The sequence below is a fragment of the Onychostoma macrolepis genome, chromosome 13, assembly GCF_012432095.1.
Source record: "Onychostoma macrolepis isolate SWU-2019 chromosome 13, ASM1243209v1, whole genome shotgun sequence".
In the NCBI taxonomy this organism is placed as follows: domain Eukaryota; kingdom Metazoa; phylum Chordata; class Actinopteri; order Cypriniformes; family Cyprinidae; genus Onychostoma; species Onychostoma macrolepis.
In genome coordinates this window covers 20,566,260-20,585,251 of record NC_081167.1, presented here as the reverse complement: position 1 = coordinate 20,585,251, position 18,992 = coordinate 20,566,260, and the positions used below count along the sequence as shown (strand labels likewise).

The following is an 18,992-nucleotide window of genomic DNA, read 5'->3' as shown; positions in this document are numbered from 1 at the left end:
ATCTAAGTTCATCTCAATTTATAAATGTATTATTGCTCAGTTATATTTTAATATTCAGTTATATAAGTTCATATTTTGAAATATTAAAAATGTTTTACTGTATACAAATTAACATTTAACTAAGATGCGGTAGAATTATTTATTGTTAGTTCATGATGCCAAACACATTTTTATACCTTATTATAGTGTTACTATCATTTGTTTTGCAAGCAAATCCTGTTCATCTGTAGAAATGGTCTGTTTCAAATGGTTCCTTGCCTCTAAATTTGGTTAAAAGAATATTACATTTCCTACATCAGTTTCATCAGTTTGATGGAGGGATATTAAAATTTTTCCTCATTCTTGTGTGTTCTCCAGCTCCGGGGCCTGATAAAGACGGAAAGAGGCGTGAACCAGGCGCTTGACCTGTGCAGTTACCACAGTAACAAGGCCTTAGAGGCCATGAAGTGCTTCCCACCCTCAGAAGCTCAGTCGGCACTGGAAAACATGGCCTGCGCAGTCACCAAGTTCTGAAGATGGTTTCAATCTGGATATATATAAGAATCCAATTCCGTTTGATGCAGTTGATTAATGCTGAGACTGAGACTGAGCCTGCCTGGTGGTTGATCATGATTTTCTTTGGGTGCTGTTTTAAGAGGACTTACTTTGGAATGTTTGCAGTTCCCACCTGCTCTACAGATGATGATTTTTATGTGGAACTGATGAGTGTCGCACACAGTCGAGTTTACCGGACTCATACACACTCTAAGCATTTAGCCAACAAATCAGCTTTATCTTTTAAAATAAAATGAAAAAAAATCATTGTCTCTCTTTATTTTAAAAAGTCTATGATTCCCTGCAGTATTTACCAGAAGTCAGTATTTCTATACACCACTTTAAAGACAAACAAACATTATTGATATCACTGTAAGTTGATTCGTGACCATAGAGAAACGTATTGGTATTATAGGGGGTGGCATTAACCAAAATGTTTGTCCGAAAACCGATGACAATTTGTGAGTGTGTTTGTGTGTGTGTGTGTGTTGTGGGTGCCCGGGGTGCTCCAGCAGCAGTGTTGGCAGTAATAATTAATGAGGTGAGTGTGTGACCTGAGTGAATGGGCAGGAAATGCTGCAGTATTGATCAGCTCAGCGAGAGGACTGGCGCCAGCCTGGGCAGCCTGCGGTTTCCTGGGTGACCACGGGGGGGACGACTAGGGTGTGAAGTGGGGCGTAGGCAAGTGACGGTCACCACCGACAGCCGCCGGGCCACACACACACACACACACACACATACACACACACACACGTTTGTTTTTGTGAAAAGTGGGGACATCCCATAGGCGTAATGGTTTTTATACTGTACAAACTGTATGTGCTATTGCCCTACACCAACCCTACACCTAACCCTACCCCTTACAGGAAACTTGTGCTATTTCAGATTTTCAATACACTACATTCTGTGTGATTTATAAGCGTTTTGAAAAGTGGGGACATGGGGTAATGTCCTGAAAAGTCACCTTCTCCTTGAAATACCTATGTCATACCCTTGTCATTATGCAAATTTTTTTGTCCTCATTTGTCACAAAAACGCGCTCACACACACACACACTTGAATTGAAGGACAGAAAGGGAAGAACATGCATGCAGGAACATCAGTAGTTCAGAGTTCCTCCCATGTCTCTCTCTGGCCTCGGAAATGTAGTCAGGATATTACACTAAGTTTGCTTGGTAGGAGCGGGACAGCCCTCTGGTCATACATGAAAAATTCATTTTGGCCTCAAGCAGACCTGAGAAAACTCCCCATGAAAACCTACGAAGACAGAAAGAGTCTTTCTGACACAACACCTCCGGTCAGAGGCAAACTTTTGTGCTGTCTTGCCCTGATCAGAGTTTGTTCAGACTTTACTATTAGTGCCACTGTGATCTGAATTCCTTATCACAGATCCAAATATCAAACTAAGCACAGAAGAACAGTATTAAAAGGTCATGAGAGGTCTTTTGATCTTTTGTTTCAAGGGGTTTGTCTGTTTGGCGTCTCTATACCTCTTGAGATTGTTCAAATCACAATTTGATTAGTCGTGTGGAAGCTTGCTGCATTTAATCAGTCATAGCTAACACTTCACATACTGGAAAAAATCAATGTATTATTGAATTTTCTGGCGATTTTCGTTAGTTGATCATTGCCGGCTTAGTTTGTTACCTGTATTTCAGTGACCTGGCCTGAAAGACAAGCCCAAAATAAGCAACCCAGTCTGAAAAACTAATCCCAAAACAGACGACCCCTGTTTTTTTTTTTTTTTTTTAAATAATTATTGTATTATTTAAGAAAAGTCTTATTGTTGCATCAAAAGCAGCTTGTAATGGCATAAAGACACTGCAATCAAATTATTTAAACATCAAAATAGACTGGTAAAAGACGTTCCAGTCAGTTTGTGGGAACAGACAGAGAAACATTTTCACACACAAAATAATGATTAAGTCATCATATGTTTTGTTCTATCAGGGTCAACCACTAACATGCCCAAATAAGCAATTGTATTATAGAAATATGCCCATGAACGCAACCCATGACTGCTCAAATCTAAAAGCAACTTCTGGGGGGAAAAAACAAGCCCAAAGTCACTTAAGCAGACTTGGCAAAACTGCTGTCCTTGTTTTGTTGAACTGGTAGACACTCTGATTCCTCAAATGTTTTTTATTTTTTTTTATTTTTATTTTTTTTTAAAGCTGAGGTGAGTTTGTACTCAACTAGCAGGGCTGCTAGATCTGCATAAAAACCAGCCTAAAACTAGTGCAATACCAAAACACAAAATATGCCACTGCCATTCTTAAATTACATATTTTACAGCCACTGTTATGCATTACACGAACATTTCAACTTCACAAGTATAGTAGTTATATATATATATATATATATATATATATATATATATATATATATATATATATATATATATATACACACACACACACACACACATACATCTAAACATATGGTGTTAGTTTTCATAAAATCATCTCATCCTAAGATTGACAGATATTTAGAGTTTTAAGATCTTGTTCTGATGCATACCTTCTTCTTGGTCCCTGTCATACAGTTCTGCTCAATGTCTCCCTAAGAGTTATATATCACAGTTTTATCATAAAATATAAACTAGAGAGAGCTAATTCATTCAACTAAGTATTTCCATCAAATAAAATCTATGAAATATGTCAAACCTTTAACCCACAGTAACAGTATAGCTCAATTCTGTGGACTTCGCCAAGCTGAGCAGGAGCATAAAAATAAGGATTGTTTCCAAGCAGGTTTCCCCAAACACTATCCATCTGCCATTGGTCACACAAACGAATAGTCCCGTCCCAAACTCACCATTGGTTCAGCCTCTGTTACTGGTCAGAATGCTCAAACAGACAGTTTTGATAACGCCAGTGATTACAATTTAAGTCTCTGCATCTATTAATTTATTTAGAACATATAGGCTAAATATATATTCATGTATGTGTATAAATATATACACACATACATATTTATATATGTTTGTGTGTATGTTATGGGGGTCAGACGGAGGCCTATCGGGAGTCAGACATACACACACACTTGAGTTTATGGCCGTCAGTATCATCGCCCTGGTAACCTGATCCTGTCTCTGTTTTTGCGCATGGAAATGATTTTTGCGGTTTGGCGATTCGTGGCAATCCGATCCCCCGATGACATGGTGGCTGGATTCGCACAGGTAGAGCAAGCGAGAGAGTGTGTGTATGATAGCAGCTCTACTTCAGCAAAGCTCAAAACTATTACAACACTCATTTATTCCATACAGACAGACGACTCTCCGCCTCCTTTGTGTGTTTGGGTCTGTGTGAGTTATTTTGGGATTGGAGGAGGCTGGACCGAGATCAGTCACCTTGATTTGGTGTGCGTGCATTGAAACTACATTTTTTAATGTCGGGGTTTTTGGTCTTTGTTATAATAAAATTAATTAGAATCGCTCTTGTATGGGGTGTGACACATGCATTTTGTCACGTGTGCTTATAGACTTTTACCATTTTTAACTGATATGAAAAGCAAAACAATTAACTGGACAGCAGTTGTCAGTTTGACTTTATTTTCCTTATATGTTTATCCAGCAGTTTATTATTAAAACAAGTATGAATGTATTGGAGTTTTAGCTTGGAGGGAAGAATACATGAAAATTGATTTAAGAGTCTTTTGAATTACTGCAGGCGTTTGAAATGCCGTTTTATTTTGGCACAAATGCAATAAAATATCCTTTCTCGATTTGACGGATGCAATTCTTTCTTTCATGAGATAAAAAATGAGATGAGCGCATGTTGAAATGAGTCTTTAACGAGCAGCGCGAGACTCCCCGTTCACTGCGCGCGAGTCCCATAGAACAGAGGCGCGAGCGTCATCGCATGAGCGCGTGATGGATCAAACAGCCCACATTACCTGAATAATGACCGGCGCCTCATCACACCCACATCTCAAAGAGCCACGGCTCCGTGACTTAATGCAGACATCACTAATGCAGACATTACTAATGCGCGTTACGGGACATTGGCCACATCGGGTGCCGCTGATGAGTGTCTGAGAACATAGTCTCAGAGGTGTGCGTTTGCGCGCGAGAGCGAGGGCAACAGTGGACATATTTCACCTATTTGCTTTAGTGTAAGATGCTGCGTATGCAATGTACGTCACCCATAAATAGATAATCACATATATACTGTAGGCTATAAAGTTGAATTAGACCTCCTTGATGCGTATATGGATATAAATTATTTTTTCAATTTCAAAGTAGCCTACTTTATTGGCGTGATTGTTTTGCTTCCAACGGTAAATTAAACAAACAAACAAACAAACAAACAAACAGTAAATATACGTTGTTAATAAAAATAATGACAATATATAAATTGGAATAAAAGTAAATACTTATTTGACAGCAAAACGTATCACAACGCAACTTTGCCCTGCAGTACTTGTCATATCCTCTAGACGGCAGTTCATTGGTAAACTGGCAGTAAACATAAAAGCGCTGACACTGGGGCAGTTATAGTTTAATTATAATTAAACTGTATTATAATGTTGTTGGATAGTTTTAACTATCATGGACGGGAATATGCTGTTTAGCCTACTTATGCACTGATAATGTTCTAATACATTTTATAGCCTAAAAAGATTACAGACAGCAATTTGGACCTATACGTAAATTAAAAGTGAGCACACGTCACTCAAACAACCCGCAGTTTTCCTTGAAAAGTGCTAACCTTAATCCAAATTAGCCTACTTTTTCAGCTGGTGGAAAACTACAGAACCATGCATTTAATAATGCTTTGATGATTAATATGCGAAATGTAGGCTATAGCCTACTACTGATTTATCACTTTTTATTCTATTATATATATATATATATATATATATATAGTTTCAATTTGATAATGAGAATCCTACATTTTAGTCCTAAATGTTACAGATGAGAATAAATTCATTTTTGGACATTTGGTTTCATAAAAAAAGAAAGAAAGAAAGAAAGAAAGAAGAGGAAAAAAAACTTGTAAGTTGAGTCACTAATCAACGGAGACTTAGTAAATAAATATAAAAAAAAAACTGAAAACCAAATATTATTAAATGCAAAACCTTCCGTGAGAACAAAGTGCATCCAAACAATTCGTGGTAGTCTATCGTTTGGTTTTCTTGGTGTTGCTTACATTTCCAATCTCATTACTCAGAATTTGCTGAACGTCATTTATTTAACTGTGCCACCTTCAAATCAATAACGTTCTAGAATGATAAAAAAAAAAAAAAAAAAACAGAATGCACTATAAAACGTTTTTAAAAATAAAAAAATAAAAACAATATTTGCGTAATACTTTTTAAACTCATATTTATGTTATTTGTTATTTTTTTTATTTTTGTTTTCACATAAAGCATGTTATTACAAGTTTTCTAAAACAAATTCAACTGTAGGGTGATGTAGGTTTGTATGGTCACAAGAGTCTATGACGCGGGTGATTTTACACTCGTGGAACTCAGGCGCGCGACTCGAGGGGCCTCTAGAAATGACTAGTGAGTCACGAGAAGTCCCACGCCACAGAGCGCACTCCGCGTGTTTCAATGCCACGGCGCAGCAGCTCAGGGATTCACGTGGGGTGGGCTGGCAAAAACCCACAGCAAACCCACAGCTGTGCGGAAATGACACAGTACCGTCACGTCACGCGAGAGGGCACTGACTAGAGAAAAAAAAAAAAAAGCAGCGGAGAGAAACACGGACAACAGTTACCCGTGGACAAATCCACAGGATTTAAAGACGCGACCATGGCTAATGCCTCCTAACCAACTGCACACGGCTGCCCGGAGTCGCAAAGGTGAGTTTGATTCCAGCCGCGCAGGTAGTTTATGCGCGCCGTGGTGCGGGAGACGGAGCGAAAACTCATCGGTGGATGTTTTTCTTGCCGCGTCACGCAAGAGGGAGAGTTGCGCACGGGGGAGGGAAGGAGGGAAGGAGGGAGGGGAAACACGGGAGAGAAGGGCAGCACTTTGTATTACAGCAAAAAACATAAACCGTACGTAATTTTCTTAAGACATATGCTGTCTACAGAAGGAACGCAGTAGGGAGCCGCTTGTCCGTCTGTCTCCACGGTTGTACCGATCCGTGGGGTTTCCACTGGAAGAATGAGGAAGTGGAGCCGGTGGACGGGGGTCGGTACGGTGAAGCAGCGCCGCTCCGGTCTCTGGCGAGACTTCACGGTGCAAGACATGAAAAACAAATAGGAAAACAACCTCACAGAACTTCACCCTGGAGAACATTCACTCTGAGAATAAAGTTTTACACGCATCACAATTTTCACACGCTTGCCATGATTGTGTCCAGTCGTTTGTGAGACTGACTTCACTGTCTTTAAGCAATGCTTCCTTTTTTAAACAAATTATGATATTAGTCAGATATTTCTAAACTTCCATTACCCGAACAGCTGCTGTAACTGACAAGTGTATAGAGAAGTGTATAAGAAATATATGTGGTCAGATTAGATGTGTGACTATCAGATAATATCAGTCTTGTGTGTCTTTTCCCAGGACATGAGCTCTTCTGTGTGCATGGTTAATGCAGACGGACAAGTGCCTGATAAAAGTATGTAAATAACGATTCACACTAAAATCATTCTCACATTTCTTTGCCCTTTTGAACTTTCATTAAACATCACAACATTTTTGAACATGCATCACATCGAAACAAACAGTCCAAGTCAACTGATTGGATCACATGAAACTCTAAATACAGGTATAAATAACATTTAGCAGAGACAGAGCATCAGATGTTGCCAAAAAGGCATGACATTGCATTTTTAGTGTAAATGCCTACCTGTGAAATCAACCACTGCCCTAAAACAAATGTGAATTGCTGCTCGTTACATTAGAAAGAAATCAACCTTTTCATGAAAGGTTTTTTATGACTTTTATTAAATAAACCATTCTTATTTTTATGGAATGTTGCCATATTTATTATAAACAATTTCTCAGTGCACATCATTTTTTAAATAGTGTGCCTACATAATCTTTACATCGAAAACATTAACTACTTCTTCCCTTGCCATGACATCTCTTTAAGAATGACGCACTTCTAATTCTAGTGCACTTTCCAGCAACCTGTGACTCCACAGCAATTAACGAGAGACACCGTTCCAAACAATTCTCTGGACAAAATCAAGTACTGCCCTATATATATATATATATATAAGGATTCAAGAAGTCGTTTCACTTGATAGGAAGATAAGGCGATCACAATTTCCATTTCATTCTGACAATAGTGAAAAAGAGCATTTGTATACATTCAAAACACCTCAAGGAACTTGTTTGGTATGCCTGCTATCAATATGCAGTAGCACAGGTCATGTGAAACACTTTCTGTTGTCCAGTTTATAGAGGTGCTTCACTAAAAAAAAACTTGAATTCTTGTCAAAACATCACATTTGTAAACAACAGAAATATAAAACATCAAAAAGAGATAAAAATGTAAATGGTCACAGAAGATGCATGCTACTACCAGTTGTAAATATCTCGGCTGATCATTTGTGATCGGATCAACTGAGATACAGATTTGTAAAATGATGTCTTTTGGTGTTTCTCAGCATTCTTGAATAGTTTTGAACGCTTGGCTTTTCTCCAGAAGTTAAAGTCGAGAAAGATGCAGAGGATGTTATTGAAAACACAGAGGGAAAGATGGAGAGCTTCTTTAAGCGCATTGCAAAACGATCAGCAACACACGCAGTCCCTGAGGTGGAAGGGCCTACTAGTGGGAAGAGGGTCAGGGTGACAACACAGGTAAGATGAAGTGCCTATAATTAAAAGGAACATTTGTTTCAATCAAATGTTAAACATTGCATTTGGGATATCATTTGCTGAAGAGTTTTGATTGAGATTTTTCTTTTGGTACAAGCTATTAACAGCAACATCTCACACTTACTCTCCAGGCAGGAGAACATCTCCTTGACAGCAGTTCAGATAATGGAAGCAGGTCATGTTCTCACAGTCACAGATTATCTCCACAGGAGCAGATTCCCATCTCTTCATACAGGAAACCACTCTACAGCATCACACATCGCATTTCTGAGCGTAAAGCTGCATCCAATTTGGACCAGCATGGAGCCCACAATGGAGTCAGAGCAAGCCATAATGGTGTTCACTTACAAAAAATGGGCAACTCTAGAAAGCATCACATGTTTAAGGCCTCCACTAATGTGGGGGTCACAGGGTCTCCTGCTGCCTTGGATTCTCACCTCTACCCGCTCATCGAGAAGATGTTCTTCCTCCTCAACACGCTGAATTCCAGCATGACCCAGCTGCACAGTAAGGTGGATTTGCTCTCGCTTGAAGTGACGCGCATCAAAAAACAGATGAAGCCCTCTGAGATGGTCATGGAATTTCAACCTCCTCCTGAATACCAGCTGACTAGCGAAGAACTCACCCACTTGATGGAACAAACGTCCACTGCGGGAGATCTGGGCTGCAGACTCCTCGTTCAACTGTTCCCAGAACTTTTCACAGCAAAAGAATGCACGCATGGCTGCAGCACATGCAGCCTCACAACCAAACGGACATTAGATTCATTGCACCTTCAGCTAATACGTAACTATGTGGAAGTCTGCTACCCGCTGGTGAAAAATGAAAATGTCTGGCAGACGGAGTGCTTGCTGCAGATTAATGATTTCCTGAATCGTTTCTGGGCTCAGAAGGACATGGAGAGTGGTCAGATGTGTGACAAACAGGCTCCAGCACTTGTCGGTTTTGACTTGGAACCCAATCATGGTTGTCATTTCATCAATGAAGATGCCCAGGATGAGAGTCTTTCCCTCAACTCTGGAGAGAACAATGATGTTCATCTCAATGTCAGTTCAGATGTAGTGTTTGACCAACATGAGGCAGACTCTGAAGACTTAACTTCGCCGGAGGAGCTTGTTGTGTTTTTGTTGAACAGACTCTTTCCGGAGGTGTTTGAGGAGGGCAAGCTACCGGAGGGCCACAACAGCATCGGACAGTTGATCATTGACTCAGACAGACTAGAAATTATACGAAAATACATGGAGGTCAATTTCCCTGATATCTCAGAAGAAACCTGGCTGCAGCTGTGCGTACAACGAATGGAGGAAGCACTGGAGAATGCTTCAGTCGATGGCAGCAGTCGTGACAACCGAGAGATGTATGACACCACTCGACTGCCTGATAACATCTCCATTGTTAAGATCAGTGATCTGTGTGATTACGAGAAACCAAATCGCAGGTCTAAGAAATCGTGGCTGGAGCCTGTGGATTTTGACAAACTGGAGATTCCTCCTCCGGACTTTGATGTTCCTCGGGAGTATTTACTTACTAAGGAACAGCTGAAGAATAACTATGAAAGCAGTTTATCAATTGGGAACTTTGCATCTCGACTCCTGGTTCTCATGTTCCCTGAGCTCTTTACTTACGAGAATGCACGAAAATACTACAACTGCAGTGGCTCTCTAGGAAAGAAACAGCTGGATCCCCTACGAATCAGTCTCATCCGGCATTACGTCCAGCTGCTTTATCCACAAGCTAAGAACGACCGTGTGTGGACCCTTGAGTTTGTCGGCAAACTTGACGAGCGCTGTAGGCGACGGGATACCGACCAACGGCGTTCATACCAGCAACAACGGAAGGCCTGTTCACCTGACCAAGAGCCTGACCCAAAAGACTCGCTGCTAACTGCTGGGCAAATCAATGTTCTCAGTTCGGATCGTCTGAAAGAGGACTTTGAAGTCCTGTCTTCACCCCTGGAGAAAAGCAGCAAGGATTTCTGCAAAATTCCGCTTGAGGACCTTTCGGTGTCCACCCCAGACTTCCTAGTGCCTTCTGAGTACCTGCTCACAGATGCAGAAGTGAGGGAAATTGTCCAACAGAGTCTGTCTGTGGGAAATTTTGCTGCTCGCCTTCTTGTTCGTCTTTTCCCCGAACTTTTCACGCAGGAAAATTTACGGCTGCAGTACAACCACTCTGGGGCCTGCAACAAGAAACAGCTGGACCCTGTGCGTCTCCGACTTATTCGTCATTACGTGGAGGCTGTCTATCCAGTTGACAAAATGGAGGAAGTGTGGCACTATGAATGCGTGCCAAGCATTGACGAGCGCTGCAGGCGCCCCAATCGCAAGAAATGTGACATTCTAAAGAAGGCAAAGAGATCAAACAACACTGTGACTTATTCTTAGACAATGTTCCTGCAAAGTGCAGACCTGCTTTCCTATATTTTACACAACATACTTGTTATTTGCACAAGTCCATAAGCTGAAGCATATTGAAACTTGTTCTTGTTTAAGGTCTAGTTCGGCTGGTCGAGTTCACATCCATGGCCTTAAACAGGATGGTTTCGTAGGTGACAAAGTTGGTAATTGAAGCCACTATCACATGACGGTGAAATATTAGTGTTACTATTTATATGCCAAAATATTATTGATGTTATTATTCTAATGTCTAATTAATAGATAAGCTAAAGTTAGCCTTAATCAATTTAAATGTAAACATTTAGTTTTTAAATACAATAGGTCACTTTAGTTCCAGGTGAGGGCAGAGATGAGATATAAATAGATATATTGTTTTAAGTTGTAGCAATGTTGCAGCACTGGCTTTTTCTAATTATCAACATATTGAAGTATGTCCTGCCTTCCAGGAAGTAAATCTTATTCATCTGTACTTAATTATAGCACCAGGTTATATGTTATATATTTTTAAATAAAAATTCACTTCCTAGCCAAGATGCGTTTCATGTTCCTTTTTATTTTACTTCAGATACACAAGCGAGGGTCAACAGGAACCTTTTACAGTCAGAGAAAATCATAAAAATACCTATGGGAAGATTTTATCTTTGATGTTTTTCAAGAATAAATTTGTGTTCTTTATATATTCCACCACTGACCATTATAATGAAGAAAAAACAAAGAGTTAGGTGTTTGGGTTTTGACAGATTTTTTGCATAACTCCTCTGCAAAAACATTTTAGTATTTCCCTTTTTTTGTCTGTTAATCTTAGTGCAGTTGTAGGTACCCTTTCTGAAAACTGCTCATTGAAAATCTACCATAAAGACAATGATGAAAACTAAATAAGGTATCAGAAAACAATTGATATCCCAAACACTATCAGATTCATCCCACAATGTTATTTAATGAATCTAGTAAATACTAAATAAAAATAAAAAATGCATATAACCAAAACCACCTCTAAATAATAGCATGTGTTTGTTTTCCATTTGTGACCTGTAAAGTAAAAAAAAACACACCTTTAAGTAGTATGAAACAGTTATGAGAACTACTGTGAAGTGAGAAAGTCCCTACTGTTGATGTGAGAAAGACCTTCGGTTTTTGTTGGGCATAGAAAATATGTCATTAAATCTTCAATCTGCAGTTTCAGAATCAAATGGTTGGAGAGCGGAATAGGAAATACCAGTTTTGTCCTATTTTCTGATCTTTCACCTCTCAAACATATCACAGAATTAGTCTTTACTGCTTGTACACATCCTGTCTGGGAAGTTGTAGGTGTTTCCAGGTTCTTAGAATGACTCTCTGCTTTTCTGCATCTTTTGTCTCTCCAACCACCTTTTTCAAGATCACTCTCTTCAGCAAGACTGTGTCCGTTTCCTTGTCCTCATTTAGGATCAGATCCAGTGTATCCCCCACTTTAACCTATAGGAGGCAAAATGTAATGTTAAATTAAGGTGCTCAGATTAATTCAGTAATGGGAAGACTACCACAAGCAGGGTATTTTTTTAAATTACATCCCTAATTTGTTCAACTAGCCTTAGATATTTATGAGGAAAGTTCTTTGTGATTATACCACTAGAGGGTGCTGACTCACCATTTTGCTCTTCTTGGTGAGTTTCTGACCATTCAGTCTCAATTTGAGGTTATAGAAAGCATCCTCCACACCACTGTGAAAGAGATAAATGTTAGTCACTGCCACTGGCCAAAACACCACAAAATAAATGTACAGCTTGAAATAAAGGAGAGCAATATGAGCAAAGATTGTATACAAACGTCATCAGTCCATTCTCTGATTGGGTTCTATGAGGTAAAAACGAGGTAAAAAAAGGGAGTTGCATCTGCAATTGGAACTGAAAACACTAGTTTGCAACTCATCAGTGTGGCAGAATTGATCTCTAAATAATCTGACTGACAGTTTCTCCGACTTACTTTCGTGCAATGTTCAATCCGGTCTTCAAAACCAGATCGAAACGTAGAGATTGGACAGTTTTCTCATGGTCTTTATAGTCTTTTGGCAGGCCTGGGTCATCTGGAAGCTCATCCTCATAATCGCTAGCCTCTGCATCTTCCTGTTCCTCCTCCTCCTCCTCCTCCTCCTGCTGCATTGCTTTTTGCTTCCCTTTCTTTCTTGTGCTCTTGAGCCGGGTCTGATGGAGCAACCAGCTCTGCCGAGTGTCCCATGATTTCGGCCACATAGCTGTCCGGTGTGTCTGGGGTGTGGCTGAACCCCACAACTGACGTGCGTGCAATGTTCGCGGGCACCACATGCTGAGACCAGAGGCATGGCACGGTGTGAGCAGCTGCAGGGAGTTCAGTCTGCCTAGCTGCCGCAGGGCCAGCGCCTGCACTGACAGACTCTGCATACTGTGACACTGAAAACAGACACAAGAGAAAAAGATCAGAGAAAAGAGGCAACATGGATGCACACTTTACATTCTTCAAAGTCCCTAGATTCAGCTCTAAATGCTCTGGAAATCTAGTATGCTTGAACTTCACTATTCATTCCAATTAATTATTTAAAAAATGTTAAGTAAAATTTTAATTTTGTAAATGTTATATTTCCAATTTATATCTGTTTATCTCTCTCTCTCTCTCTATATATATATATATGCAACAGAATGCACTACAATACACCAAAAACGTTTTTTTTTTTAAATAATTCTCAGATGAAACAAATTTGAGTAACGTTATGTTATATGGAAATAAATGCAAGACATTTAGCGCGACATCGCTGACAACTGACGTCGCTTTCATGTTGTCTAAACTTCACACAGTATAGTGCTAAAGGACTTGTCTGTACACTTATCCAAATAGCTGATCTGAGGAGGGAAGTGTAAATTATATTTAAGTACAGACATAAAGAAAAGCATGACAGATTATAATTTGTGAAAATCTGACATTCTCATGACGATATCATCAGAATTTGCATAGACAGCAACCCATGTTTGTAACGTTACCCCAAAACACTGCTCACAATAATACTTCAGGATACTTCACCATCAACAAATGCAAAAACAACACTTGTTTGTTATAACAACGATTTAAAAGATAATTTTACCTGAGTTGAGCGATCTCCCCTCGACTCTCTAATCCCGAGTTGACCAACGAGCACAGTAAAAACAAACCAGCAGCAGTAATAGTGCAATTTTACAGCGCCCTCTAGAGTCGGGATGAATTACTATACACACTGCAGAATTACATTTCTGCATTATATTATATAGAATTATATTATATCGTTAGGGTTTTAGAGATATAATAAAGTTAATTATACAACCTAATAAACATTATTATTATATATATATATATATTTTTTTACAGAATTTCCAGAATGCTTTGGGCACTATACTATATATGTGTAGCCAACTATGTATGCAGTTCTAGTGGTATCTGCGTTACATTTAGAAGACTAAACGCCCGCCCAGTCAAACGCACTTGTTTCTCTGGATTGGTGGCTCGCGTTGGACGTCTGGGGGCCAACGGCTTTAAAACATCATGTGAGCGCCTCCTCCTGTCGAAACTCTCACAGTGGGTCGGAATAAACACAAGAACAGAGATTCCTGCATCCATCTTCATCAACATGACATGCTTTATTTGCATTTCTGTCTTTTGTTTGTCTTCATTTTTAATGGAGGCGCAGGGTACATATGGCCCTTATTTAAGGAACCATAACCAGCTGTCTGGAGACCGGCAGAGATCTCACTTCACCCCCAATATGCCTGGACACGGCAACTCCATCAACTTTGGAGGTAATCATTTATTATTATTTTATTTATGCGGTTATTTGTATCTTTATTATTATTATTATTATTATTAGGCTATTAAAATCGTGTGAAATCTACACTTCAAGTTAATTTCAAGCCTTGATTTAAATGAATATTTAAAATATGTTAACACTTGGTATTATTTTTTTTAAACGAGTGAAATAGTGAAAAACAGAAGTTATTTTTGTTTGTATTTTAAATGGCATTAGTGCTCTTCAGGAAACAAAAACGAACCTAGCCTACTATAGTCCCGTAAAATTATGTAATCTACACAGGGCTGGACTTTCTATTTTACAGTAGGCCTATTATTAGCATTTTTTTTTGTGTGTGTGTCTTTCTCAACAAGTGCTTAATTATGGATCAGAGACCTTTAGACTTCTAAAACCTTGGGAGCAGTGGTTAGCTACTATTACAGGAATAAATAAAGCATAAAAATCTTGTTTTCTATTGTTCATTAAAAATCTTATTTATGTTACTTATTTAAATTACATTCGTAAAATGAAGACTCTACATGATTTGTGAGCTTTAAAACATATCAAAATATTACATTTAATCTTTTTCCTTAAATTTGTGTCATATCTTTTAACTGAAATGATAGCAAAGCTATATACTTCTGTCCCCTAAGTGAAATGTATATATATCTATATATATAATTTTTTTTTTTTTTTTTTTTTTACATGAGAAGTGGATCTGGGGCTACAACATTTTTTTTCCCTTCAGGTTGACATGTTAAATGTTGCAGTCATTTACAGAGAACCTCTGAAGAGGCAACTGACTTTGCCTCACTGCTTGAAAATGAAGACCTTTAGCTCACGCTTTTGCTAACAACCAAAAAGTGTCACCTTAAACCCACATCAATATCATATTGCTTTAAACCAACAGAGTAATGGCTTACTTTAATGCTTCTCTCCCTCCTTTTCTTGTTCTAAATCTCCTTTTCATGCTCCCACCTTGTCTTTCTCCTCTGTTTTTTCCTTTTCATCTGTCTATGGATTCTTGGCATTTTTCCTCTCTTTCTATCTTTGCATTTCTATGTTTCTGTTTACCCTCTCTTTCTCTCTCTCTGTAAACAAACAAAGCTCATGGCTTTAATCACAGGTTTTACAGCTATCATCATCGCAACCCTCATCAGCATCACCACCAGCGGCCGCCCTGGAAGGGGCCTCCCTTTATCTACCACCGTCCTGCCTTACCTGTCCGGCCCATCTCACCTGCCCATCCTGTCCGGTCAGTTGTGCCCACACGTCCCAGAATTTCAGTGGTGCTACCTGTCCCTACAGTTCCCATCCCACTCACCAAGGTAGCCACCCTATCCCCGCCACCTCCAACACAGACTACAACCACAACAACCACAGCAACCACAACAACCACAGCAATCACAACAACCACTCCAGAGCCGGTCAGTACCCCTCATGGCACACCTGCCCCTGCCGAACCTTCCACTGACCCAGGTAGACCAATCCCACCCCACCGGGTGCAGACCACCAATCTGGTCCTCTTCAGTCCCTCTTAATAATCTTTCTCTTCTTTCTCTCTCCCTTTTCAAGGAGAAATCATAAAAAAAAAAAAAAAAAAACCCTGAATGGTCATTTATAGAGGTATAACAATATATTCATGCCACGATTCAGTTTGATACACAATACTGATTTTACAACGCGATGCTCTCTGAAAACTGTACAGGTTTAATTATTGCTTCTAAGATGTATGATAAACAGTTAAAGGAGTAGTTCAAGATTTGCTAAAAATTACTCATCCTCGAACCATCCAAGATGTAGATGAGTTTGTTTCTTCAACAGAACAGATTTTCACTTGCTCACCAATGGATCCTCTGCAGTGAATGGGTGCTGTCAGAATGTGAGACTTCTATCCATAATACTGCATAATTTTTCTGTATTATACACAATATTGTCACTATATATCATACATATTGTTACATTTTTGTATTGCAATATGTTGTGACACAATATATTGTTATACCTCTGGTCATTTAGCATTAAACAAGCAGGATAAATGGCATGAATGAGGCCATTTTTGCTAATGCCAAGCTTATTGTCTACAGAAATGCAATTGTTTAGCACAAATGGGATTAACTGACTCAGTTTCTTTCTTTTTTTTAGTCACAGCACTGAACTGCTAACTGAGGAGCCTCTCTTTTTCATAAACAAACACTTTTTTTTTTACACATTAATCTCTTTCAGCATCACACTTTGCACTTTTTAATCATTTTAATGATAATGTGATACTAATTATTACAAATAATTATTTATCTCTTACAGCTCCAGCAGAGCTCTGCAAGAGCCGTCCTCTAGACCTGGTTTTTATCATTGACAGTTCTCGTAGCGTCCGTCCTGCAGAGTTTGAGAAGGTCAAAATCTTCCTCTCTGAAATGGTTGATTCTCTTGATATCGGATCCGATGCCACACGAGTTGCCCTGGTCAACTACGCCAGCACCGTCAACACTGAGTTCCTTCTGAAAAAGTACTTCAGTAAGGCAGAGGTCAAGCAGGCCTTCTCCCGTATCGATCCCCTCTCAACAGGAACTATGACTGGCCTGGCTATCAAAACCGCCATGGAGCAGGTTTTTACAGAGAACGCTGGGGCCCGACCACTAAAAAAAAACATCGGTAGGGTGGCCATCATTGTGACTGATGGAAGGCCGCAAGATAAAGTTGAAGAGGTGGCAGCAGCAGCAAGGGCTTCTGGGATTGAAATATATGCTGTCGGAGTGGACAGAGCAGATATGCGGTCCCTCAAACAGATGGCCAGTCAGCCTCTTGATGACCATGTGTTCTATGTGGAGACATACGGAGTGATCGAGAAACTAACATCTAAGTTCAGGGAGACACTCTGTGGTAAGAGAATGAAGATCCTATTTTGTTTATACAGTTTATAATCAATTAGATCAATTTTAATAAAAAAATTGTATTATTATAATATCAATCAATATCAAATGCAATTATTAAAAATATATAAATCATATTTCTATAAATACATTTAATGTAAAATTAAATGTATGCCTCACTGACTCATCAATAATGTTTAATATAATTAAGCTGATTTTGCAGGTTTCGATGCTTGTGCGCTTGGGCACAACTGCCAACATATTTGTGTCAACAACAATGCCTCTTATTTCTGCAAGTGCAGAGAGGGATATGTTATCAACTCTGACAAGAAAACGTGCTCTAAGCAGACCAATGGTTTGTCATAAAAATATGCATCAAATCATTTGAAAAATTTGATGCATATTGTAAAGAATAGTTTTTGATGCATTCTAAAGAAATGCATCCAGTAACATTTGTGCACAGAAATGTCTTTTGGCTATATATAAATGTCATTGAAATCAGACATTTTATCTGAATTATAAATCATTATCTTTATGTGCTCTTGATATTTTGTTTTTAAAATTGTCAATATACCTGCAGTGCTAATATTTATGTAAATGATGTAGGCTATAAATTGAGGAGTGAAGGAAAGATTTGTAGCACTTTAAGTACACCGTAAAACATGTCTGTTTCTTTTACAGAAGAGGCAAGAGGAGATCTGACCGAGAATGCCTGCATGTGTGAAGCTCAGATTGCATTTCAGAGGAAGGTTCACAACAGCATACAGACTCTCACCAGCAGACATATCCTTTCAGATTAATACAGCATTATTTTGTTTGTCACCTATACTAATTGAATAACTCTCTCAGTCTGATAAGCTTTCCATGTCCTGAGAGAGTTTTTTTGTGGCAGTCACATAGCAGACAGGGTTTATGATGTCTTTTAATAGTCATATTGGTTTCTCTCCAAAGCTGGTGTTAATCAGGAAATCAGTCCTATAGCAATCCTGATGATCGTGACGGGTGATGTTTTTCTTAACTGTTACTTACTGGATGACATCTCAAACAGAGTGCAGCAGTTTGATCTCCGGCGTGCCTAGAGTGGAGGATGGGATTCTAAACAGCTTGTTCTAAAAAGAAAGAAGAAGAAGAGGAAGAAAAAACAACAATTTAATCTCTCATTAGCTGCCTACAATGTATCCCATGCATTCCTCATTTTGTTTGTTTAATCATATTGTGCTTATAGCTATTTTAGATTTCATTATGTTCTGAGTATGATCTTTGAGTTATCATATATCAAATTAACTTTGTTGACACAAAGTGTTACATGTTTTTAAGTAGATTTCCTTTTATTTTGGGGAAAAAAATAGTAAATATAATAGTAAAATGTAAAGTATATGCACATCATTTTATGTTGTTGTCTATTTTAAATGCTTGTACACACATGTATAAAAAAATATATGAACAAATTCTAACAAATTAAAATATTCTTTGATGTTATTTTCTCTTTTGTGTTGACTTTGCATTATGTAATGGGGGTTAGCTAAAGACTATATAATATAATAATAGTAGTGCTTGGTGTGACAGTGACTGTAAACTGTTGCAAAGGTTTTTGTCTTAGCTTACTCTCTGTAACTAGCTAATGAATACTATTGAATAAATACC

The 18,992-nt window shown here is 38.8% G+C and overlaps 4 protein-coding genes across 10 annotated transcripts in view; 3 read left to right on the top strand and 1 right to left on the bottom strand.

The window, feature by feature from the left end:
* The window catches only part of pdss2 (prenyl (decaprenyl) diphosphate synthase, subunit 2), a 30,658-nt gene extending 29,857 nt beyond the window's left edge, over window positions 1-801 (top strand). The window contains exon 9 of the mRNA XM_058796970.1: window positions 358-801. Within this exon, the coding sequence (XP_058652953.1) occupies window positions 358-513 (156 nt within the window). The 3' untranslated portion in view covers window positions 514-801. The remainder of the gene's footprint in view (window positions 1-357) is intronic.
* Window positions 802-6,013: 5,212 nt separating this feature from the next.
* bend3 (BEN domain containing 3) lies at window positions 6,014-11,114 on the top strand. Of its 4 annotated transcripts, XM_058796513.1 has the most exons (5): window positions 6,014-6,344; window positions 6,578-6,682; window positions 7,054-7,108; window positions 8,144-8,298; window positions 8,448-11,114. In XM_058796513.1, exons 3-5 carry the CDS (start codon window positions 7,057-7,059, stop codon window positions 10,698-10,700), a joined length of 2,460 nt encoding a protein of 819 aa, XP_058652496.1. In that variant the 5' UTR covers window positions 6,014-6,344; window positions 6,578-6,682; window positions 7,054-7,056; the 3' UTR covers window positions 10,701-11,114. The 4 variants fall into 4 exon arrangements, with proteins under 4 accessions (XP_058652496.1, XP_058652495.1, XP_058652493.1 ...); XM_058796512.1 differs by lacking the exon at window positions 6,578-6,682; XM_058796510.1 differs by having other exon boundaries at window positions 6,578-7,108.
* Window positions 11,115-11,245: 131 nt separating this feature from the next.
* Window positions 11,246-13,912, bottom strand: mtres1 (mitochondrial transcription rescue factor 1). The gene is made up of 4 exons (XM_058796515.1): window positions 13,804-13,912; window positions 12,675-13,117; window positions 12,340-12,412; window positions 11,246-12,167 (listed from the first exon to the last, which is right to left on the bottom strand). The coding sequence occupies exons 2-4, from the start codon at window positions 13,106-13,108 to the stop codon at window positions 11,985-11,987; spliced, it is 690 nt and encodes a 229-aa protein (XP_058652498.1). The 5' UTR covers window positions 13,109-13,117; window positions 13,804-13,912; the 3' UTR covers window positions 11,246-11,984.
* Window positions 13,913-14,077: 165 nt separating this feature from the next.
* Window positions 14,078-18,711, top strand: matn3b (matrilin 3b). 4 transcript variants are annotated; one of them, XM_058796303.1, is made up of 6 exons: window positions 14,078-14,239; window positions 14,383-14,491; window positions 15,586-15,957; window positions 16,783-17,358; window positions 18,030-18,131; window positions 18,378-18,711. In XM_058796303.1, exons 2-6 carry the CDS (start codon window positions 14,458-14,460, stop codon window positions 18,425-18,427), a joined length of 1,134 nt encoding a protein of 377 aa, XP_058652286.1. In that variant the 5' UTR covers window positions 14,078-14,239; window positions 14,383-14,457; the 3' UTR covers window positions 18,428-18,711. The 4 variants fall into 4 exon arrangements, with proteins under 4 accessions (XP_058652286.1, XP_058652287.1, XP_058652285.1 ...); XM_058796304.1 differs by having other exon boundaries at window positions 14,078-14,491; window positions 15,605-15,733; XM_058796302.1 differs by having other exon boundaries at window positions 14,078-14,491.
* Window positions 18,712-18,992: the final 281 nt, after the last annotated feature.